The sequence below is a fragment of the Pezoporus occidentalis genome, unplaced genomic scaffold, assembly GCF_034315485.1.
Source record: "Pezoporus occidentalis ecotype Australia unplaced genomic scaffold, CSIRO_AGI_Poc_V1 ctg306, whole genome shotgun sequence".
Classification (NCBI taxonomy): Eukaryota; Metazoa; Chordata; class Aves; order Psittaciformes; family Psittacidae; genus Pezoporus; species Pezoporus occidentalis.
Genome location: NW_026915008.1, coordinates 61,366 through 86,673, shown reverse-complemented (window position 1 = coordinate 86,673; position 25,308 = coordinate 61,366). Strand labels below are relative to the sequence as shown.

Below are 25,308 nucleotides of genomic sequence, written 5' to 3'. Positions count from 1 at the left end.
GATTTCCCAAAGACAGTTTGTTCCTTTGTGCCTAGGATAAGTACACAGAACAAAACAGTTTGATATTTATAAACACTGCATATTTACAAACAACAAGCAATTTCTGTTCCTTTTAAATTTTAATAGCGCATTTAATTGCATCTGACATAAGTCAGACTGTTTTATTTGAATACTTTGCATGTGATATGCAGTCTGTCATAAAAATGTTTTCTCCTGAAGACTGCTTGCCACAGCCACCACTGAGGTGAAATCTCTGGTTTATAGTTCTGGATATTAACTGAAGTGGGAACTATATATTTCAGTTCAATAAAGTGTTAATTTTTATTTATTTTTTGTTGAACAGGGCAAATTGCAGGCAGTAAAACTGTTCACTCTTGGTTACTTAATAAGGCATTTAAGTGTAATGTAATAATGTGTACAAAGTTCAATTGTTTTAAACAATAATAATAGTAATAATAATAGGAGGTATTTCAAACAAGCAACTGATGAAGTATTTTTGCAGGTTTCCGGCTCCTTCTTACCATGTTGGTAAGGTTTGTGCGCTCCTAAACTACCATTTATTTAAGATTATTTTTGTTAGTTTCCACATTGGTGGGGTTAGCATAAGAAAACAGAAAGGAAGACTCACTTCAGTGGCAGAGCACTGGTAATCTGAAGCACTATTATAAAGCCCACTTCATCAGCAAAAGCTTGAAGTGGGAAGAAAAGATATTTACATTAGCCATGTGCTTCCTGAGGGGTCTAAGGTTGGCAATATTTATACAGAGGGAGAGGCAAAGGACAGAAACAAGCTGACAGTTTCCTTGTAGCTTCTCAGTTCCAGAAAAGGTCCACACTACAGACAAGAATTCTGCTTTTCCCATTGTGCTTAATCAACAGTTCTTGTTAAGCTTCAGTCCAAATAACCTTGGGGAGCAAGAGGTAGAAATTAATTTAAAACAGATGATTTTTTTTTTTAATTGAGTTATTTAGATCTTCTGCAGCTTCACAGCCATGAACACACAAAATTAGTGGAATATTTTATAGAATGCCTACTTTTTACAAAATAAATTATTTTGTTATTGTGGTGATGCAGCATATTTATGAAAATATGAGAGAAGGTACGTATCCTCTCATGTGATGTTTTCATATCTGAACATCATTTGAGTGGTCAAAATACAACATTAAAGGATGACCCAGGGAGCTTTGTAGTTTTGTATAAAGCTGTGTAGCTTTGTAGCCAGTAAGTCTCACCTCAGTGCCTGGCAAGATCATGGAGCAGATTCTCCTGGAAACTGTGCTAAGAAACATGGAAAATAAGGAGGTGACTGGTGTCAGTCAGTATGGCTTCACTAAGGCAAACAGTGCCTGACATATATGTTGGGCTTCTACAGTAGGGTTAGCATTAGTGAGTAATGGAAGACCAGCTGATAGCATCTACCCAGACTTCTGCAAAGCATTTGACACTATACCAGACAACATCCTTGTCTCTAAACTGTGGAGACATCAGTTTGATAGATGGACCACCCAGCAGATAAAGGCTGGATGGCTGCACACACAGAGTTGTGGTCAATGGCTCGTTGTCCAACTGGAAACCAGTAACAAGTGGTGTCCCAGAGGGGGCGGTGTTGGGACCAATCCTGTTCAACATCTACGTCAGTGACATGGACAGTGGGACTGATGCACCCTCAGCAAGTTTGCCAACGACACCAAGCTGTGTGGTTCAGATGATCAGCTGGAGGCAATGAATGCCATCCAGAGGGACCCTGACATGCTTGAAAGGTGTCCAATGCCAACCTCATGAAGTTCAACATGGCCAAGTCCAGGGTCCTACACCTGGGTTGGGGCAATCCTAAGCACAAATACAGGCTGGATGGAAATTGGATTGAGAGCAGCCCAGAGGAGAAGGACTTGGGAGTGCTGGTTGATGAGAAGCCGGACGTGACCTGGCAATGTGCCCTTCCAGCCCAGAAAGCCAACCGTATCTTGGACTGCATCAAAAGGAATGTGACCAGCAGGTCAAGGGAAGTGATTTTTCCCTTGTATGTACTCTGCTCTCGTGAGACCCCACCTGTAGTATTGCATTCAGCTATGAAACTCCTGACATAAGAAGGACATTGTCCTGCTGAAGCAAGTCTAGAGGAGGCCACAAAGATGATAAGATAGCTGGAGCACCTGTGCTACAGAGACAGGCTGAGAGAGCTGGGGCTGTTCAGCCTGGGAAAAGAAGGCACTGTGGAGACCTTAGACCAGCTTCCAGTGTCTAAAGGAGCTACAAGAAATCAGGAGAGGGCTATTTTACAAGGGCATGTAAATAGAGGACAAGGGGGAATGGCTTTAAACTGGAATGAAGTAGATTTAGATCAGACATTAGGAAGAAGTTCTTTATGTGAGACACTGGCACAGGTTGTCCAGCGAAACTGTGGCTGCCCCATCCTGGCAGCGTTCAAGGCCAGGTTAGATGGGGTTTGGACAACCTGGTCTAGCAGAAGGTGTCCCTGCCTGTGGCAGAGGCATTGAAAGTACATGGTCTTTCAGGTCGCTTCCAACCCAGATCACTCTATGATCCCATCAAAGAGCCTGAGAAAATAATTTAGCTTAATAGTAATCCCTAAACAGAAACCTTCCTGCTGGTTTGGTCACCTTTGCCATCCAAGACAATTTGTGGTGTCCCAGCAGAAGGTTGCGTGTACCTGAAGGTGGGCGAGACAGTAAAGATATTTTTCAAGAGAATGTGAAGGTTTTTCACAATGGGATAGCAAGCAGGAAGTAATTTATGAGAAAATCCAAACCGGCTAAAAAAGAGGTGGCTGAGAGAAAAGAGGAAAGATCAGGAGCCTTCCAAGCTTTTGAAGGTCTTGTAACCACACTGGTGTCTTATACCATTCCTTTATATTCCCAGGTGGGAAGGACTTTTCTTCCATAACTGAATTTTATAGCTACTCCAAACATCGTAAGATAAAACACACCTAAACTGATCTGGTTGTGTTAAAAGAACATAAACTTTTGAGACAAACAGATATCACATCAACTGTACAGCAAAGCAGGTGCTGATGACATGTTTGAGGAACAGTGAAAACTGTGGTAACTGTGAAGGATTAATACTCAGATTGAAGGAAACAAAAGCTTGAATAATTCAATTTAAAACTGAATATCAAAGGACAGCCAAGATGAAAATGTGTACCTGTTTGAAAAGGAACTAAGGTACTTCCTTATTGAGTCCCTGCCCATCTTACCAACTGCCCTAATACTGTATTAAATAAATACCATCCAGTCTGAAACTTCTCTTTCCTTCCATTAAATGAAAGAATATATATGCTTCACACTATGCTCAAAGTTCGTGAAAACTATTTCAAAAACTCTCACAGAAGATAATGAATGCTTCTAGTTCAAACTACAGTTGTCATGGAGGCTTCCCATTCAATCTGTATTCCCAGTCATCTCCCTGGAAGCAGTTGAACAAGCTACTTAGGATGAGAAAGTGAAGATTTTAAAAATGTCAGTGTGGTCTCTGACAGCTACAAACACAGACTAAGTAGCAGGTATGGAATCCATCACCAGTCTCAAGTTCCTTACAAAAGGAATTAATTACATAGCGCCAGTGATGGCTACTAAAATTCACAGGAACTGGAATTGCGCAAACTCCATGGAATTAGACCATGGTTTGGGTTGGAAGGGACTTTACAGATCACTTAGTTCCGACCCCTTTGCCACGGGCAGGGACACAGAAATTAACGTAATGCACTAGATACAAGACACTTCCATGACCGCTGTCAATGGTGTTAACGCTGCAGTCGAGAGGATGAGCTTCAAAATTTTTTGCTCTGCCCCTCCCTGCAGTGCTGTGTATGCACTAACATACATTAGTCACATAGGTTTCCCTATCCATATAGGTCTGTCTGTCTTCACAGATGTGCCAACTTCAAATGACATGCATAGCACAAGTTAGGAGCTCACCAGAGACATAAATAGTTATTTAAAAAAAATCTCGTTAATTGTTGTGCAGTTAGATGTCGCTAGTTTGGGTGGGGTTTTTTTGTATGGTAGGTGCATATTAACACAGAGCTTAGCTTTGTACAAAAGAGATACCAAGCAGAAGGTAATATTAAAAAAACACATATGCATAAATCTCCTCTAACTACATAACAATGTAGATAAAAATCCTTTGCTCATTGTTAACAGTCCTGTCCAGTGTTTAAAGGAAATGTACATCTATAGTTGATTACAAAATGAAGGCCACAACTCTTCCAGATTTCACTTCCCATTTCTTCAGTGCAAAAGACTGTATAAATACTGTATCAAAAATTATGGATAAGACTGAAGATTAAGTGTTCTAAAATATACTTCCTTGTCCTATTTTCCATTGATTTGATGTCCTTATACAACACATTTACAGAATTATTGTAATTATGCTGTCAACTATGACAGCTAGATTAGATTTTACTCCAAGAATGTGACTGAATAAACATTACCAAGAAACAATGGGAAATCATTATTGGGATATTTTAATCAGTAGAGCTGATCATTCAATAACACAACAAAGAGTTAATACCGTCTGAATGTAACAAAGCTGAGCAGACTCTACATGCATGAGGGTGAAGATACATTTTTAAAGGACGTCCAAACAGAAAATGACCCGTTTTTCCAGAATGCTAACCAGATATCTCCTAACACACACACACAAAATGAAAAACAAATGTAAAAAGAAAATATAATTATTTTAAAAAATGGAACATAAGTTCTTGAGTGACTGATACTTCCTGACAGAATTTATTAATAACTGTTCCCTAAAATGTAACATACACAAATATGATCACTAACTATATTTATATTTTTAGTTGCTATAATCAGAAAATTAAGGAAGCATAAAATATGTGCAAAGAAAGTTGGCTTAATTTTATTCTTTAATTAGTTCGTGAAATTTTATTCCTTTATTCTCCCATAAAAATCATTTTAAAAACCCGTTGGCAACAGATTCAAATGACCGAATGAAATTCAAATGAATACATTGAGAAAGTGCATCTCAAAAGCAACTCAAAACAGTCTGTAACATGCATACTGAAATGGATGTGCTTTGCAGAGGTGAATGTTATTTCAGTGTAACAGGACAGTTAATCCTTCCATTTACCATTGCATACTGTTTCCAAAACACACAGCATAGCATGCAATAATTAAATATTACTGCCAACATAATACTAGTCTCACTTGAAAGTGATGGTTCCGTACCATAGTCACAATTGTTACCACTAACCTGTGGATTTGGAGTCTTTTAACATATGCTTGTATTCTTGGCAGAATTTCTTCAGCTGTTCTCATTTTACAGATGCCTCATGCAAAGCAGCCACTTCCCACATGAAAATTTAAGTATGAATAAAATACCAACAGTGAGCTCCTACATTCCCTCCATGCAGTTTAAAGAGAAATCAATAAAAACAAAATTGGTAGAACAACCCTCAAAAAGATGGAAGAAGTAGACCTAACATAATACGCTCCCTCTCTCCTTTGAGGTTCCAGGACTCTTCAGTAGTGGTAATCATGTGTTGCAAGAGCTCTGCAGGGCTTCCAGGCACACGTTTGTTGGGAGAGAAGGAGTAAACTGATATACTACTGTAGGCTTTATTCCAAGACACATGCCTGCAAATACCTAACAGCTATTTATATTAAAATAATACCCCATTGAAATGTAGATTTCCAAGGAGAATAACTAACTGCAGGTCCTGTTCTCTTTAGTTCAACTACTGCTGTATACCACTTAGTCAGTCATGTCCTAAACATTAAACAACTTCACATTGCTACTATGAGAAACACAGTCATTGAGCATAATTAAACTGCACATTTTCTAGTCACACAGAATTTAGCTGATTTGTAGTCCTTAATTCATCTTACAGTTAATAGTCCAAAAAAGTTTCCTAAAATTTCTTGTAATGCCGTACAACTTGAAACAGAAATATTAGAAGAGTGTTATTAGACGGTGCATTTTGACTCAAAAGTATAATAAGCCTTGTGCAAAGACTCTTCTATTCAAGCAAAGTGGCAAATAGCTGGCAACAGGACTTCTTGGAAAAGACATGTGTTCCCAGGCATGCAGGGATACATGACCCTTCTCCCATCATTAAAATTACAATTTCAAGTCAGAAAATCGTTTGCTGCGGAGCCCTCTCCTATCAAATTCGGCACTACAAACAGTAATTAAAACCAAAACCAAACCCAAAACCCCATCCCACAGTCACATACTCAGCTAGCCTCTGCCAGTTTACTATCATTTTGAAAATATCTCTACCAATGAACATGCAGTTCACCTCATGGCCAAAGTGTCCAAAACTGTCCAGAAGTACTTTGAAACTCTGTAGAAAAACTACCAATAATGTATAAAATTATATTCCTAACCTTAGGTTATACACCTAATAAAATAAAATATTACTAAATTTGAATTGTGGTTCCTGATGCCTTCTTTTCAGATAATCTTCTTTGCCAATGCTTAAAAGTTTTATACAATTTTATTTTAATTTATTGTATTATTACTGCTTTAATCATTTAGGTTTGACTAGAGCATTAAAAACTAAGACTGTTGCTTCTAAAATTGAAGGACTTTTTTTTTTAAGAATTATCAAGATTTATGTATCCAAACTGCATCATCCTGCAAAAATTACATCACCCTCTTCTTCAGTCCCCTGACTGCACTACGTTACTTACCAAAACTTATCAAAAAATTATTTACCAAAAATTGCTGAGGTGAGTAGCTCGAGAGAGGACGCCTCCAACACCGGAGCTGGGGAGAGATCAGCGTCCAGGAGCCTCAACTCAGAGCGGCGAGAGCCACCGAGGGAGCCTCAAGTCCTCGACGGGACCTGCCCAGGAGCCGGCAGCTCAGCTGACGAGAGCGAGCAGGAACTCACAGCGGGCGGAGCCAGGAGCAGCGGCACCAGCCCTGAGTGGGTAAAAACCTGCCCCAGGGAGCGCGAGCGAGCGGCCAGGGCAGGCAAACAGGTCGAGGCAGTTTGCGCGGCAGTTCGAGCGGGGACGGTGAGCACTCGCCGTATGAGCAGGGCCCGGTCCGGGAGCTCTGCTCTGGCTGCCCCGGCGGTGGCCAGCGTAGGCACCCAGACAGAGCCGGTGGGAGGGGAGGCTGCAGCGCAGAGCTCGGGGTGTAGAGAGTGCCTGCACTGGTCTGGTGAGGGGAGGGTGCACAATGGGCAGCGCTGCACCCGGTGCTCCCTGGTGGAGGTCCTCCTGCAGCAGGGGCTGAGCTGCGGGATGCTGTCAGTAGGCTGCGACATGTCAGGGAAGCTGGGAGGAAGCAGGAATGCTTGCTCCTGGCCCAAACTGGGCAGGGGCCTCAAGCTTCCCCTCTAGCTCATGAAGGAAAGAAGAAGGTCGTTAACCCAGGAAGCTTGGAATTAGTGACAAAAAAAAAAAAAAAAAAAAAAAAAAAAATCCCCCAAAAAGGAGGAAAAGGACAACCAAAAGCAAGGGGCTTCCTCCTAAATCTGTTGTCCCCACGCAGAACCGCTTTGCTGTCCTGCAGGGGGCTAATGAGGAAGCACACTCGAGCCAGAAACAACCGGTTGATGCTCTGGTAAAGAATATCTCTACTGGTGCTGCCAGGAAAAAGCAGCGGGTCATAGTAGTAGGGGACTCTACACTGAAAGGGACAGAAGCACTCATCTGCCGGCCAGACCCTGTCTCAAGGGAGGTGTGCTGCCTACCAGGGGCATGGATCAGGGGTGTTGCAGAGAGGCTGCCTGCTCTAGTAAATCCCACTGACTATTACCCACTTCTAGCGATCCATGTGGGTGCTACGGATATAGATAGTAGTAGCCTGGGGAACATTAGGAAGGACTACAGAGCCCTGGGGGAGGTGGTTAGGGGCTCTGGAGCTCAGACTGTCTTTTCGTCAATTCTCCAGGATACAGGGGAGGACCTAAAAAAAGCTAGGAGGATTGGCCTGGTTAATATATGGTTAAATGGGTGTCTTCAACAGGGGACCCAAGTTTGTGGGCCAGGTCTAGTGGAAGCTGGTGGAGCTGGTCTGATAAAGAAGGGAAAGAGCAGTTTTGGTAGGAGGCTTGCCAGACTGGTCAAGGAGGCTTTAAACTAGATGGGGGGGGCATCATCCCAACGCACTCAAGTCAGTTGCCAGCACCTATAATAAATGCTCGGAGCAATGTAGAGATATTCCAGCCGCTCCAGCCCATGAGCTGGCTTCATTTGGAACTCAGCTCAGATGCCTCTAGACAAACGCCTGTAACATGGGGACCAAACAAGAGGAATTAGAGATGTGTGCACGTCTACAGGGGTATGATAAAATAGGCATCACAGAAACATGGTGGGATGGCTCCTATGACTGGAGTTTTGGAATGAAAGGTTACAGGCTTTTTAGGAAAGACAGGCCTGGCAGGAGGGGAGGGGGAGTTGTCCTTTATGTTAGGGATAGGCTGGAAAGTATGGAACTCTCTCTAGGGACAGGTGAGTGGTTAACAGAGAGTTTGTGGGTCAGGGTTAAAGGGAAAACAGCTATGGGAGACATTACTGTGGGAATCTGTTACAAACGGCCTGATCAAGGAGAACCTGCATTTCATAGACAGATGAAGCATTCCATAGACACACAGGAAAAGCCTCACGCTCACAGGCCCTTGTCTTCATGGGTGACTTCAACCACACTGACATCTGTTGGAACGACGGTACCGCCCAGCACAAGCAATCCAGAAGGTTCCTCGATTGTGTAGAAGACAACTTCCTCCTGCAAGTAATAGAGGAGCTGACAAGGAGAGGTGCCATGCTTGACCTCGTGCTCACCAACAGGGAAGGGCTGGTTGGAAATGTGATGCTCCAGGGCAGCCTTGGATGCAGCAATCACAAGATGGTCGAATTTGAGATCCTCAGGACAGTGAGAAGAGTGTGCAGCAAGCTCACTGCCCTGGACTTCAAAAGAGCAGACTCTGGCCTCTTCAGGAACCTGCTAAGTAAGGTTCCATGGGATATAGCCCTAGAGGGCAGGGGGGCCCAAGACTCTTGGTTGATATTCAAGGATCACCAGCTACAAGCTCAGGAGTGTTGCATCCCAACTAGAAGGAAGTGCGGCAGGAGGGCCAGGAGACCTCCTTGGATGGATAAGGAGCTCCTGAGGAAAATACAAACGAAAAAAGAGGTTTATAAAAAGCGTAAGCAAGGACAGGTGGCCTGGGAAGAGTACAGGGATGTTGTCCGGGAAGCTAGGGACCAGGTTAGGAAAGCTAAGGCCCAGTTAGAATTAAACTTGGCTAGGGATGTTAAGGATAACAGGAAGGGATTCTACAGGTATGTAGCAAATAAAAAACAGACTAGGGACAACATAGGCCCGCTCAGGAAGCTCTTGGGAGAACTAGCTACACAGGATTTGGAGAAGGCTGAGGTTCTGAATGACTTCTTTGCCTTGGTCTTCACTGGCAAAGGCTCTGACCGCACCACCCAAGTCTTGGAATGTAGATGCAGGGACTGTGAGAATGAAGACCTTGGGCCCACTGTAGGAGAGGATCTGGTTTGAGACCATCTTAAAAACCTGAACGTACACAAATCCATGGGACCTGATGAAATCCATCCGCAGGTCCTGAAGGAGCTGGCGAATGAAGGTGCTAAGCCACTGGCCATCATATTTGAGAAATCATGGCAGTCAGGTGAAGTCCCCAAAGACTGGAAAAAGGGAAATATAACCCCCCTTTTCAAGAAGGGGAAAATGGATGACCCAGAGAATTACAGACCAGTCAGTGTCACCTCTGTGCCTGGCAAAATCTTGGCAGGCATGCTAAAGCATATGAAAAATAACAAGGTGCTTGGTGACAGCCAGCATGGCTTCACTAAGGGGAAATCCTGCCTGACCAATTTGGTGGCCTTCTATGATGGGGCTACAGAACTGATGGACAGGGGTAGAGCAGCTGATGTCATCTACCTGGACTTGTGTAAAGCGTTCGACACTGTCCCACACGACATCCTTGTCTCTAAATTGGAGAGACATCAATTTGAGGGATGGACCACTCGGTGGATAAAGAACTGGCTGGATGGCCTCACACAAAGAGTTGTCAACGGCTCAATGTCCAGCTGGAGACCAGTAACGAGTGGTGTCAATCAGGGATCCGTGTTGGAACCGGTCTTGTTTAACATCTTTGCTGGTGACATGGACAGTGGGATTGAGTGCGCCCCCAGCAAGTTTGCTGATGACACCAAGCTGTGTGGTTTGGTTGATGGAGGGAAGGAATGCCATCCAGAGGGACCTTGACACACTTGTGAGGTGGGCTGATGCCAACCTCATGAAGTTTAACCATGCCAAGTGCAAGGTCCTACACCTGGGTCGGAGCAATCCCAGGCACAGCTACAGGTTGGGCAGAGAAGAGATTCAGAGCAGCCCTGCAGAGAAGGACTTGGGGGTGTTGGCCAATGAGAAACTCAACATGAGACGGCAGTGTCATGGAGGGCTATGTCCTTTTTAGGAAAGACAGGCCAGCCAGGAGGGGTGGTGGGGTTGCTCTTTATGTGCGGGAGGAACTACAATGCACCGAGTTCTGTCCAGGGACAGATGATGAGCGAGTTGAGAGTCTGTGGGTGAGAATTAAGGGGCAGGCTGGCAGGGGGGATACTGTTGTAGGTGTCTGTTACAGACCACCAGATCAGGGTGAGGAAGTTGACGAGGCCTTCTACAGGCAGCTGAGAGAGGCCTCACAGTCACAGGCCGTGGTCGTCATGGGGGATTTTAACTTCCCTGATGTTTGCTGGAAGGACCACTCGGCAACCCAGCCGCAGTCCAGGAGGTTCCTCCAGTGTGTGGATGATAACTTCCTCCTGCAAATGGTGGATGAGCCGACCAGGAGAGGAGCGCTGCTGGATCTCATCCTCACTAACAAGGAGGGTCTGGTTGAAGCAGTAAGGGTAGAGGGCTGCCTTGGTTGCAGCGACCACGAGATGGTGAAGTTCAGGATCTTGTGTGGTAGGACCAGTAGAATACCAAGTAGAATTACAACCCTGGACTTTAGCAGGGCAAACTTTGCCCTTTTCAAGCAATTGCTAGGGGAAATCCCATGGGCAAGGCTGCTTGAAGGAAAAGGGGCCCAATATAGTTGGTTGACATTCAAGGACTGCTTTTTCCGTGCTCAAGATCGGAGCATCCCGACACATAGGAAGTCAAGGAAGAGGGCCAAGAGACCTGCGTGGCTAAATAGGGAATTGCTGGGTATGCTCAAGTGGAAGAGGAGAGTTTACAGGTCATGGAAGGAGGGGCTGGCCACTTGGGAGGAATATAAGGCTGCTGCTAGGGGATGTAGGAAGGCAGCTAGGAGGACTAAGGCCTCCTTAGAATTAAACCTGGCGAGAAGGGTCAAGGACAGCAAAAAGAGCTTTTTCAAGTACATGGCAGACAAAACTAACACCAGAGGCAATGTAGGCCCACTGATGAACGGGATGGGTGCCCTGGTGACAGAAGATGCAGAGATGGCAGAGTTACTGAATGCCTTCTTTGTCTCTGTCTACTCTGCTGCAGGCAGTCCTGAAGAGCCCTATACCCCTGAGACCTTAGATGAAGTCAGGTCGACGGAGCGACTTGCCTTAGTCGATGAGGAATAGGTTAGAGATCAGTTGAGCAATCTGGACATCCATAAATCCATGGGTCCAGATGGGATGCACCCGCAGGTGCTGAGGGAACTGGCGGAAGTCATTGCTAGACCACTCTCCATCATCTTTACCAAGTCTTGGGAAACGGGAGAGGTGCCTGAGGACTGGAGGAAGGCAAATGTCACTCCGGTCTTCAAAAAGGGCAAGGAGGAGGACCCGGGTAACTATAGACTGGTCAGCCTCACCTCCATCCCTGGGAAAGTGATGGAACACCTTGTCCTTGGTGCCATCTTAAAGCATATCAAGGATAAGAGGGTTATGAGGGGCAGTCAACATGGCTTCACCAAGGGGAAATCATGTTTGACCAATCTCTTAGCCTTTTATGAGGAAATGACACGGTGGATGGATGATGGCAGAGCGGTGGATGTGGTCTACCTTGACTTCAGCAAAGCCTTTGACACAGTCTCCCACAGCATCCTCACGGCTAAATTGAGGAAGTGTGGTCGGGGTGATCAGGTAGTGAGGTGGACTGCGAACTGGCTGAAGGAGAGAAGCCAGAGAGTTGTAGTCTATGGGGCTGAGTCTAGTTGGAGGCCTGTAACTAGTGGAGTGCCTCAAGGGTCGGTACTGGGACCGGTATTATTTAATATATTCATCAATGATTTAGATGAGGGAATTGAGTGTACTATCAGCAAGTTTGCTGATGACACTAAGCTGGGAGGAGTGGCTGACACGCCAGAAGGCTGTGCTGCCATCCAGCGAGACCTGGACAGGCTGGAGAGTTGGGCAGGGAATAACGGGATGAAATATAACAAAGGAAAGTGTAGAGTCCTGCATCTGGGCAGGAACAACCCCAAGTTCCAGTATAGGTTGGGGAACGACCTGCTAGAGAGCAGTGTAGGGGAGAGGGACCTGGGGGTCCTAGTGGACGACAGGATGACCATGAGCCAACACTGTGCCCTTGTGGCTAAGAAGGCCAATGGCATCCTGGGATGTATTAGAAGGGCGGTGGTTAGTAGGTCGAGAGAGGTCCTCCTTCCCCTCTACTCTGCCCTGGTGAGACCCCATCTGGAATATTGTGTCCAGTTCTGGGCCCCTCAGTTCAAGAAGGACAGGGAGCTGCTGGAGAGAGTCCAGCGCAGGGCAACTAAGATGATTAAGGGAGTGGAGCATCTCCCTTATGAGGAAAGACTGAGGGAGCTGGGTCTCTATAGTTTAGAGAAGAGGAGACTGAGGGGTGACCTTATTAGTGTCTATAAATATATAAAGGGGGAATGTCACGAGGATGGAGCCAGGCTCTACTCAGTGGCAAACAATGATAGGACAAGGGGTAATGGGTGCAAACTGGAACACAAGAGGTTCCACTTAAACTTGAGAAGGAACTTCTTCTCAGTGAGGGTGACGGAACACTGGAACAGGCTGCCCAGGGAGGTTGTGGAGTCTCCTTCCCTGGAGACATTCAAAGCCCGCCTGGACACATTCCTGTGTAACGTTATCTAGGTGTTCCTGCTCTGGCAGGGGGATTGGACTAGATGATCTTTTGAGGTCCCTTCCAATCTCCAGCATACTGTGATACTGTGTGATACTGTGACTTGGGGGTGCTGGTCAATGAGAAAATGAACATGAGCCAGCAGTGTGTGCTCACAGCCCAGAAAGCCAACCATATCCTAGGCTGCCTCAGAAGCAGTGTGACCAGCAGGTTGAAGTGATCCTGCCCCTCTACTCTGCTCCTGTGAGACCTCACTTGGAATAATGTGTGCAGTTCTGGTGTCCTCAACATAAAAAAGACATGGAACTGTTGGAACAAGTCCAGAGAAGGGCCACAAGGATGATCAGGGGGCTGGAGCATCTCCTGTATGAAGACAGGCTGAGAAAGTTGGGGCTGTTCATCCTGGAGAAGAGAAGGCTGCGTGGAGACCTCATAGCAGCCTTCCAGTATCTGAAGGGGGCTATAGGGATGCTGGGGAGGGACTCTTCATTAGAGACTGTAGTGATAGGACAAGGGGTAACGGGTTAAACAGGGGAAGTTTAGACTGGGTATACGGAAGAAATTATTTCCTGTTAGGGTGGTGAGGCAGTGGAATGGGTTGCCTAGGGATGTTATGAATGCTCCATCCCTAGCAGTGTTCAAGACCAGGTTGGACGAAGCCTTGGGTGAGATGGTTCAGTGTGAGGTGTCCTGCCCGTAGCAGGGGGGTTGAAACTAGATGATCTTAACATCCTTTCAACCCCTAACTATTCTATGATTCTATGATTCTAAACTATGATTTTTATACTCTGGCAGAAGAATATACAAAGCTAGAGCTAATTTTCTTGCTCAGAATTGTATTTAGTTTATTTTATTGCAGGGAACAGATATTAAACCGGCTCAGTGTCAGTAACACCTCTCAGGCTGCTGCTTGTTAACTGAACTGCTACCCACCAGGCTGTGAACCTAGTGGTTTAGAAAATTACCAGCTTCCTTGACACCTTTGGATGTATCCTATCTGCTCTTGTGGACTTTGTGTGCCCAGTTTACCCAGTCAGTCCCTGTTCCTCTTATATAATGAGTACTATACACCCTTCCCCACTGAAGTGCAGAGGTTGCTAACCATTTCTCCTTGGATTATCGGGCTTCATTCTGCTCTCTGTCCCTGTCTTCAAGCTCAGGGGGCTGATTACCTATCTTACTATTAAAGAGGCAAAGAAGGCATTAAGTACCTCAGCATTTTCCTCATCCTTTGTCATATGTTCCTCATTTCCCCACCCAATAAAGGATAGAGATTCTCCTTAGCCCTCCATTTGTTACTCATGTATTTATAGAAACACTTTTAATTGTTTTTTATGGCAGTACCAGATTAAATTCTGGTTGGGCTTTAGTCCTTTTAATTTTCTTCATTCATAATCTCATGACAACTTTCTAGTCCTCCTGAGTATATTACCCTCTCATTAATGGTATGCTTCCTAGGTATACTTTCCCCCATAACAAGTTTCTGCCTACTGGAATGTGACAACACAGACATTTCATCCATTTTGCTTTTTCATATTCATGAACCTCCAGCTGCAGGGCTCCTCTGCCTAGTTCAAAGTTTTTTTCTGCTGGTGTAGCATCTCAGCTGTATCAGTAGTCATATTATTAGTATGTTTTAATGGTTAAGGGATGTTCAGAAATTCATATTAAGAAGACAGAGGCTCTGGTGTTTTGTTTTGACCAATGCCCAGTCTCTTGACACATCACAATAGCAGTCAGGTACCTTCCATTAGGAAGGCTGTAGCAAACAAAGCCATACTTCTTAGTAAGGTGTAGCAACCAAAAGGGCACAAAAACCTGTTTAATAAAATGTTTCTATTCTGAGGGTCTCAAAAATTCACCAATAGAAAGGAACTACAGACAAAACAAGTAGAGGCAGGGGGATGTGCATTCAACCCCACAACTTTTAAAATCCCAAGCGACACAATGCAAACTGCCACAGGAGCCAGGACTGCTGTGACAGTACAGTTTTATGCTGCTGCCCTGCCTGCTGCAATTTCTGACAGTTGCTTGAGAGATACAGACAGGTCAGATCCTGTGCCTGCCACTCACGAAGTGAAACGTGGCTCCACCCAGTGGCTCCCAGCAGACATGGGTTTCCATCTGCTCTGGCCTGTCTGCCCTACTACGTGGTGGTGGCCTGGCCGTTTCTCTTCCACTTCTCATCACTTTCTCCCAGCTGCATTACGTTCCCAGGTACTCCCCAGAGAACAATCTCCTTCTCTGCAGCCTCCTTCTCCTTTCCCTCTCCAGAAACCCTCTTGTTAGTTGGAGAAATACCAAAGGGAAAAACACGAAAAGCCATTAAGTAGTAGTGCTTAACGGAATAAAACTACCAATAAATGACAGTGTTTAGGGAGTAACTTCTGCATAAGCAAACAGCATTGTTTACTGCAGGTACTTAAAATATTCTTACCCTCTTATTCCTTTACTCATAGGATTTTCCTATGCATTAGAGATTAGCATATGAGAGCAAAGAAAGGGCTATTGTTGCAATGAGCCTCCTTAGCTCACTTCCTAATAAGAGCAAGTAAATACTCACATGCACACATTAGGGCTCTTATGGGAGAAGGGTAGCTTCATGATGGTACTATTCAAAACACAAAATTTAGAGTTATCACTTGCCTCTGAAATAACGGTGAATACCATCAATCCAAGATTCCAAAAGCTACTAGTGCATAAGTACTTAAACCAAACCTAAATGCAAAACTAAGTAAAAAATGTTACAATAATACAGTTTAGTTTTGTTACATTATGAGCTTTCAGCAGTCAATCTTTGTATCACCTCACTCAAATCTTGTGACTAAAAGAAGACACATCATGCTCGCAATTCAACTTAACTGACAATGACATACCACCTTATTTACAGGAAAAGCAGAAAGTCCTGAATACCTACAGGCTGGTTAATCCCATTTTACAAATCTGTACTGTAGAACAGTAATAACAGCAGTAAAGCAGATTAAAAAGCATCTGAGCAATTCTCAAAATAAAGTGAGGGAAATGATTGATGATTTGAATGGCTGGATTTAGAGTGTCATAAGGCATATTTACTCAGAAGTATATATGAAGTCACTGCAAAGAAAATGTACAGGCAGCCAAAGCTTAGTAAGAGTGGCAAATGAAAGTAGCAAAAAGTCAAATATGCATGTATGCTAGTAAAAAGGTACACCTCGAAGGTAACAAAAAGACAAATAAAAGCTAGCAAAAGTCTTATTTTATTCTTTCCTGTTTTAAAAATGCACACATAGTTCCTAAATTTGGGACTGAACAGAATGAAAAGGCATTTTCATAAGCAGAATATACAATTACAGATATGAAAAATAATGCCCTTGATATGGATGCTAAATTGAAATCAATATCTTTTAGAGAAGATAAAGCATTTAAAAAAGGAATCTATAAGTCTGCCCAGTTCTAAGAAAAACTTAAAATACAATCTGAACTTCAATGTTTCATGAACTATATTTGTAAATACACCTGTTTTATTAATGCCAAATACTGGCTTCATCTTTTGATAGAACAGATCTTGAAAGATAAGTCACAAAATCTGTCAGTGAAGGAATGTCAACATCATGATCAGAAAAATGAGTTTAACTTCCAGGTGGGAAAAAAGTATTCTGAAAGAAAGTAAGAATTGCACAAAGCTACTGGAAAAGTTAATATTACTTAGATCCTGAAAGCACTGTATGTTATTGTACATATTATGTGTGCCTGCATTGCCTGTGAATGCTGTGCTTTTGTCCAGTGGAAGTCTAGGATATTGAAAAAAAAAAAAAGCAAACAAAAACCAAACAAATTAAAAAAAAAAAGAAAAGGAGGGAAAAACCCACCTCAAGTAAGAAACCAAGCAAGAAAACAACTAGTGAATTGCTCTGGCTCATGACATTACCTTTCAAGATTGAATGCTCTAGTGAATAGATTTTAGATTCAAAGCTATTATGCAACCACATAAAATTTCATATCCTGAGATACCAATATGGTCAGTTGAAATTACTGGGATTTTTTGGCATTAAAACCTATTCACCTATTCAGGAGTGCCTTTTTTCAAACATTTCAGCTTCATAAGCTCTCACTAGAGGTACATTTTTGCTAGTTTAATAGGAATACTTTAGTGCAGGAATATTTATTTATTACTTGTTCACTGGGTATTTTGAAGAATACTTCTCTTGCCACTTCAATTTACAAAATCAACAATAAAGCAAATACAGCTATTCTTCCTACCTAAAATTCAACCTACCCCCTTCCACTTTCTGATAGGTCTTTCAAAAACAGTTTGAATAAACATAAGGCTTTAACAGGTGCAGGAACATTTAACACTACTTTTACAGGACCAAAGGACTGTCAAAGAAGAAAATCTCAGGAGTTAAGTAATCTTGAATACAAAAGATAGTCTAGAGACACTTTTACATATACAGTGTTATTTCATTTTTCAAAAGTATAAAGAGAATGTCAGTTTAAAGCAATTCAGCTAAATAAAACCTAGAACTTATCTGACAATTGAAAGAAAAAGAGATATAGATTAAAATAATCTTGAGCTATGCCAATAAGAAAAATCTCTAAACACTAATAAACCCTCCCCCCCAAAAAAAGTTTATACCATAACAGCATAACAACCTAAGTTTAAATGTTTTTTTCTCCTCTATCTTTAAAATTTTGACAGACAATGTAATAATTCAGAATCATTCTTAAAAGCCACTATGGAAGCAAGTAATTTCTACTTGTATAAAACACTATGGCCACACCAAATTAACATGAAGGAAGTGCTTTCACAAAAACAGAGTTTCCTTATCCAGTGAAAGAAAGGAGTAGTTCTTAGACTGACACAAAAAAAAAAAAATCCTACTCAGCTTGTCAGTGACACATACTTGCAGTGCTGGACTGACAGCGTATATTTATTTATGTCGATCATCTGAAGAAAGTACATTTCACTAAATGTGTTTCAAAGTTAGCAATTTAAAATATGTAATTTGAGTTAGGGTGACTTACCATATCTTTGAGATACAAAGCCATGGATAAATCAAATGAACTCCAATTTCAGTTAACCAAGGTTTTAACTCCTTGAAAACATACACTATCATAATTTTGCCTTGGCTCAAACGGCAAACCTAGGGTCAAAATTTAATTTGATTTACCCCTCATATTTCAAAGTGTGTGGTGAGTTCACAACAGAGGCTAGTTTCATTTTGGATTCTAGTGACAAGTTTTTGTAACTCTAGACAAAAAATAAACTGGAATTGAAAATGCAAAGCTAACCAGTATTAACTTAATGCATGTCATGCTTGAACTCTTACACTGTATCTGATCATCAGGTTATGTTTAAAACACAGAGTTCCATCAAAACATATAAAACAGCACTAGAAGAGCACAAACAGGATCCCAGAGTGCTACACTAACAGAAGCACTAATTTCCAGACCCTGTTTTTCACGCTATATACTTGATGACAGCACAAGTAAAAATGTCTCGAAAAGCTAGCACTTCAATCAATGGAGTCTGAAAATATCTAGGCAGAACTAATTTGTCTGTTCTCATAAAATCAGGTTATGCTGTGACAACATCTAAGGACTGTTTTCTTATGGATTTCTCTCCTATATGCTATATTCCAACCCAGCCATAACCCCTTCACATTCCCTTACAATCACTCACATGGAGACCTGAAATCACTCTTCACATATTCCATTCTCCCACATCTGCCTGTACAGACCTTTTCTTTGTCCCCTCTTGCTAAAAGCAGCTTATGCTCCAGCCACTGCTCCATGACTTGTACGCTCACAAGCCTGCTGGAAAAGTCACACAGACTGCTAGGCTCAACCAATGCTCCTCCAAGAGACAGGACATGCATTGTTTTTTTTATCTCCTCTACCCAGCTTTCAGTTTTCAAAAGACTCTCCTGAAACTTTTAGCAGTGCTCAGGCAGATAGAAATATGCCTCATTACCTTAAACCAGGCTAAAAAGAAAATTTGTCTCTAGATGTCTTTGATGAAAACTGTATCAGAAAGAACCATACTGAAAATATTAAACTTGCAAACCACGTGAAAGGTAGATATGTTTTTTAATGCTAAAACATAAACTTTGTTCAAAGAATGGCTTAATGTCATCAACTGCTTTAATAATATATTGGGATTAGCCTGTACTTTTATGGTTGAAACCTGTAGGAATTTTTTGGTGAACACAATAGTATTGCTGCCTTCTATATTTATTCAACACGGCAATGCTGTGATCCTTTGACAGGAACACTGAGAAATATAATGCAGATATTTTAAATTTTTTTTTTTTTTATGAGCTATATATTATTTTACACCTTCCTTCAAGTTCTTGCTCCAGGCACAACTATACAAGAGTTGACAGTCTCAAGAAAAAGCACAAGATCTCAGCAAAAGAAATGTAACATTTGAAAGGCATAGACCCAAGTGGAAGGAAAAAGGCTTGTGCATAAACAGTGTTTATGCTTTTCACAATGCTTAGCACAAGGATAATTTTAGGGGGGTCACTCCTGATAATTGCAGCTTGGTGCCAGAAACGGGAAAAAAAAACTATTAACCTTAAAATTGAATATATCCTACATTTTAATGATTTAAGCATCACAACACCCATTATGCTTCAGCCCTTTTCTCCTTTGCCTGACCCTCAGCTACATTTATATTATCCTAAATATAGTGCATTGACAGTAGTACAAACATCTACTTACAGGAATCATCCAGTTGGCCAGGTCACCATACTTAGACACTTGCATAGCTCCAAGCATTGTCAAATCAACATGGCCTCTGGCAACAGAAAGTGTGTAATTAGCATTATCATGTTCAAGTAACAGCCCACAGACCATAACAAGCTTTTGTTCTCATTATTATTACATCAGTACAAAAAAGGTGGCATACCACAGAGGTAGCAACCATTCTTTCACACACATAGCTGGACTTTTTTTCCCCTGCAGATGTATCACTGATGCAAATTTTTCTACTGAGCATCAAATATGTTACTACTTTTTGTCTGGGTTTAGCTACTGCATGCAGAGTCAATCAGTTCTGAACTCATACTTTTAAGTGCACTCATTCGCATATTTACATGCGCTCATTATCTTTTCAGAGCCATTAGGATTTAGTGTTTGTTTGCATTCAACCTCCTCCCCAAAACAAACAAAAAACAGGTGCAGATAGTGAATTTCCATTAGGGAGGTGAAATGATGATCACAGTTGCAAGCTGAGCAAAGAGAATATACAGAGTGCAAGTACAGATTAGGTACTTGGAAATGATGAAAAAAATAGTTGTTAAAACATAGTTACAAACGTGTTTATATATGGCCAGCTGGTGGTAGACATGAACATCACTATAGTATCTATTAGTTACAGTGTTTTTCTATTTCCAATAGCGTGACCTAATCCTCTGTAAACCGTCACTGCTTAAATCCACGTTTATTTTACAGGTTGTTAAACGCTAACTGCATTTCAAAGAATTACTAATGAGTTCAGTCACTGACTCAGTTTATTCTTTTCATGTTTCAAAAGATCAGGGTTTGTGTTGTTACGTACCCTCTTATCATTGCAAATGATTCATCACTAGAGAAATAGGAAGAACCTGGAAGAACAGTGACTGTCTCCTTACCTGTAAAAGAAATAAGCTATAGTATGTATGTGTTCTGTCTCTTTTACAAATGAAGTCACAGCTATTGACCAAGATAAGTTTTTTAATCAAATCCCTTTGGATTCTGCAGAACTATGGACCTGATTACACTTACTATGTCACATGTAAACCTAATCATAATGAATTGTAGCAGTTTGTTACAGTTTTTAATGATAGGACTGTCCACTCTTTGACTACCAACAGTTTCAGGCAAGACACCACTGACACCAGAGGCTAAGAAATCTCTGTGCATTTCGGCTTTCTGCTCTGCCTACAGAAAAAGTGAGAGGTAACTCTTTTGAAACAGAGCATCATCAGGAGAGAGGGAAGTTGCAAGGAAGAATGAGCAGATCGCTTTGAACAGTCTAGAGTGATAACAACGTACAGTAGAGAAAAATAAATTACAGATCTAGTCTACTCTTGCTTTGCTAGAGTGCACCAGAGAATGCGCTTCTGTGTTCTGTACTGTTCTTTCCACAGTGCTTGGATCAAGCAATGAAGCACACATGGAAGTGCCTTATTTTGACTCTGTCCAGGGCCCTTTCTTTCCTGCCAGCACAGAAACAGTCTAAGCAACAACCATGCATACAGAGTGCCTCTGGAAAAGCATATGAAACACAGCTGAAGGCGAAATTATAAACCAAGCCTTTATCACCAGATGATTTTATGAAGAAAAAGGGAAAGAGGAACGAGACATCTTTACAGTTTCCAGAAAACAGGGGAAAAGACAATGGGATTAATTAAGAGGATGGGAAAAAGGAAGAAAAAAGTGCAGGAAATTAAAATGGAGACCAAGTTACTTGCTTCAATTTACTGAGTTCACTCGATGTATATTATACGCCAAGATATTGCATGAGAATGTAATTTTGACACAAGTGCATAGAATTAAGGTTATACAGCAGACCTGTAGTCAGACCTCAAGAGTTCATCATGTTAATATCCAGACCTTCTAAAACTGCCTCAGTTGCCTTTCCCTACCAGGTACCCACCCAAAGCAGTGGGAGAGACAGCATAGCCTGCAAACAGCTAGATGGAGTGAGAACCCTGGGATAAAGTGACAAGCTAAGAAAATGCTAAGTTGAAAGAGACACAGGCTGAGGATCCAGCAGCACCACATTACTCTGTAAGACAGAACTCTGCCTTGGGGAAAAAGAACCCATACATTTTTCAGAGAAATACAACTGCATTTGCAGACAATATCTGGCAAAAGCCCAAACCAGGAGTGTATTTCTAAAATGTAGACTTTGGGGGCCGATATAGGACCATTCCAGTAGATGAATACAAACAGAATTAAATCCTAGTGTTTTGTCATATAGTTTCCGTTTCCTTCATGTATTTATATATTTAGCTGGAAAGCATCCAGAATGGTCTTAATTCAACTAAGTGTCCGAGAGGTTTAGCAGCTACTGAATGCTTCAGCAATGATAATGATAATTTTGGTGGTAGAGCTGAGGTTTGCCTATCCTGTGTCTTGTCTACTGCAGCTGCAGAGGAAGATGTAAAGGTGCTTAACAAAGAATTAACAATACTAGAATAATCTTATTTCCAATGTTGCATTCTGACCTCCTAAATTACCTTCATCCCTGCAAGATTACCTCTTCAAAAATATTTATCACCCATAAACAACAATTCAAGATCATCTTGACATCCATATAAGAGCACAGTGATTCTTCAGAGTATTTATCAAGTTCTTGGATATTTTTCCCATCATTAATTTGTTAATGTGTTCATTTCTAATGCACCCATATTAGAACTTAAATTCTAATGTGCATGCATATAATGTCACCTCTTATAGTAACCATTTTTTTATTCTAAATTTTTCCTTCCAGTGATACCTTTAATTTTAAAAGCAAACTACCAAAACACAACATTTTCAGTTCAAGTGTTAACATAGCTCTCATATCCCTAAGACATTTTTCTTTGTGCGGTTTATCATCAGCAGTTACCTAGCTACTACTGAAATGCTGCACTCAAATCCTTAATAATTTCTTATTTCAAATCAATTTTTTATTTAAAACATAATACTGGAAGAAGGGCAATAACATAGCAGAATGATAATATTATCAATTAGTTAAGACAGGTAGCAAATGTTTCAAGACAGTGAACAACTGATAGACTTCATCCTAATATTAAATAAAAAGCAGATAACTAAAAAAATATAAAATGCAAAGGTTTTCTATATGAAAAGAACAGCTCTAAGATGTCAGCTATGGGTCTATAACCTATACCATTAACATTAATGAGAATTTATACCGTGCCAAGGCCTATTTTTGTTTGTTACAATACTATATGTAGGTGCAATTTTACATGGAAACAGAACAGATGCAGGCACAACTTTCCATAAAGAAAACAGATATCAGAAAGACACATTAAACCATAAAAAGCTTACATTTTTACATTGTATGGCTACTTCTGAGGTGTCATGCCCCAAACCAGTTGGGCGAGAACAGTATGTGAGGACTGGCATTTCCCCCTTAAAATGGCAAAACCAACCATCTGCAGCAGAGTCCTCCAGTGGCCAGGTGCTGTTTTGGGAAGCTCTTTCCCCCAGCCCTGGCTACTGTTCTCTCTCTAAATGCAAATGAATTGCATTCCTGCAACTTACTAGCCTGGAATAAAGCAGACCAGGAAACATGGGATGTTTTAAAGCATGTCCCAAACACAAACCATTTTCTAGAAGACACAAGGTGGAAAGTAGCAGGAAAACAAATCCACATTCACATCTAGGCTTAAAACAATCTCACTTCTGAAAAGGAAGAGTTAACCCTTTACTGCCTGGCCTCAAGGACAACTTTAGTACCAACTAGAATGCATCAAAGCATAAGCTCTTTAACTAGAATATTAAACATCTCCATTGATCAAAACCAACCTTCAGTTAAAAGAAGACAAATACATTAATATTCATAATATTCAGTATATGAACCCAAGAGTCTGGGTTCATATACTGAATCAAAATTATATTTTTAGATTAACATTCATTAACAATTTTCCATGAAATAAATTTATTTAAATATTTTACCTGCATTAATCAGGTCTGGATCTACTTCATTTTCAAGCGGATAAGGACCCTGAAAACAACATACATATATGTCTGCTTTATATTAAAATACATTTGAGAGAGAATTCACAACTTCTTTTATTTCTAATGCTTGTTACTGAAAACAGTTCATCACAGACATGCATTTTTTTAATCTTCAGCAGAACAAAGTCCCTGACAAGAGAAGCCACAATTTACATCAACTATCGTATGAGAACTGATGAACATATTGTTAGAGTTGTTACGTAATCAGAAAGCTGGGGGTACGTAATCAGAAAGCTGGGGGTTTGGTTGGTTGGTTGGGTTTGGGTTTAACCAAAGTGACATTTTTCAGGAAAAGGTAGATAGGTGAAACTTCATAAAACCAAACAACAGTGAAAATAACGTTTACCTTAAGATTTATTTAAAATTATGTTTAATGAGGCTTACAAGGCTTGGTCTTGAAAAACTACTGAAGTTTCTGACTCCTTCTAGCAAAACATGTACTTAAAAACATATTTAGCAAAGCAGTACTATAATCCTGAAATAAAGATTTCTAATGAGAGTTTTATGATCATGAAATATGGCATATATTTGAGTATGACTTTTAGTAAAATTCTGATCAAGTTGGGGGTGTGTCGGGAATGAAACTCAGCCCCTGCAAGGTAAGTACACTGCAGTAAGGGACCAAGATACATTCTTACCAAGCCCAGGACTCCATTTTCACTCTGTAAGTGAACAGTTATGTCTGGACTGATGAAGTTACTGGCCAACAGTGGGATTCCAATACCCAGATTAGCTGAAGAGAGTAGGTTAAGGCACAAACAGGAACATACTGCAAACTAGTAAATTAAAAAAAAAAAAAAATCATTCTACTATGACTAGAACTGTTCTCTTCAGAAACACTTTCATTTTTAGTTAGATGCCCCATATTTGTGATGAATTATTTTGCCATTTGGATTGTTTAACTGCATTCTGTCAATGCTTTATACGCTATAAAAATCCACAGTGCAAGTAACCTTCATTTTCAACGTACGTAACTTTTTTGAGAAATTCTTCAAAACATTCAACTGCTAACAAACTTTCCAGATATGCTTGGATAAAAACTCCATATACCCTATTCCCCAACATCCTATATATTTCAACAAGGTATTAATAAAATGACAGAAGCCCAGCTCTGTGAAAGACAATGAGCATGGTAATTAACCCATCTTAAACAAACTAGCTGTAGTATTATTCTAGTGAGTCATCAGTTTAACCTATAGCACAGATGAAGGATACCATACATGCCATCCTCAAACTCTAAAGCAGCCCGTCTGATGATTCTCTCCCTCACATTGTCTCCTTGTTTTTGTTTGGCCTTTGAATCTTCAGGCTTTCGAATTGATAAGCGCTGGAAGAAATGAAGTAATCATAAGTAAAGATTAGAATCCAAATTCTTGCTTTTCACAGCACAAAAGCCTGATGTGTGGTTGCTCAGAGGTACTTAGTGTAAGGATAAAATTATTTATGCATCTTCTACAAAAAAAAAACAACCTTTTATTCTATCAGTTTATCTAAGCCAATGAAGTCATCAAATATCCCCAGTGATGGCCTTAGAGCAAAATGTTATT

At 41.3% G+C, this 25,308-nt stretch overlaps 1 protein-coding gene across 1 annotated transcript in view; it reads right to left on the bottom strand.

The window, feature by feature from the left end:
- Positions 1 to 25,308, bottom strand: part of OXCT1 (3-oxoacid CoA-transferase 1) — an 85,763-nt gene that overhangs the window by 16,104 nt on the left and 44,351 nt on the right. Inside the window, exons 9-13 of the mRNA XM_062627761.1 lie at positions 24,977 to 25,088; positions 24,400 to 24,494; positions 23,699 to 23,747; positions 20,589 to 20,661; positions 19,751 to 19,826 (exon numbers count right to left, since the gene is read on the bottom strand). Coding sequence (XP_062483745.1) covers positions 19,751 to 19,826; positions 20,589 to 20,661; positions 23,699 to 23,747; positions 24,400 to 24,494; positions 24,977 to 25,088 — 405 coding nt within the window. The remainder of the gene's footprint in view (positions 1 to 19,750; positions 19,827 to 20,588; positions 20,662 to 23,698; positions 23,748 to 24,399; positions 24,495 to 24,976; positions 25,089 to 25,308) is intronic.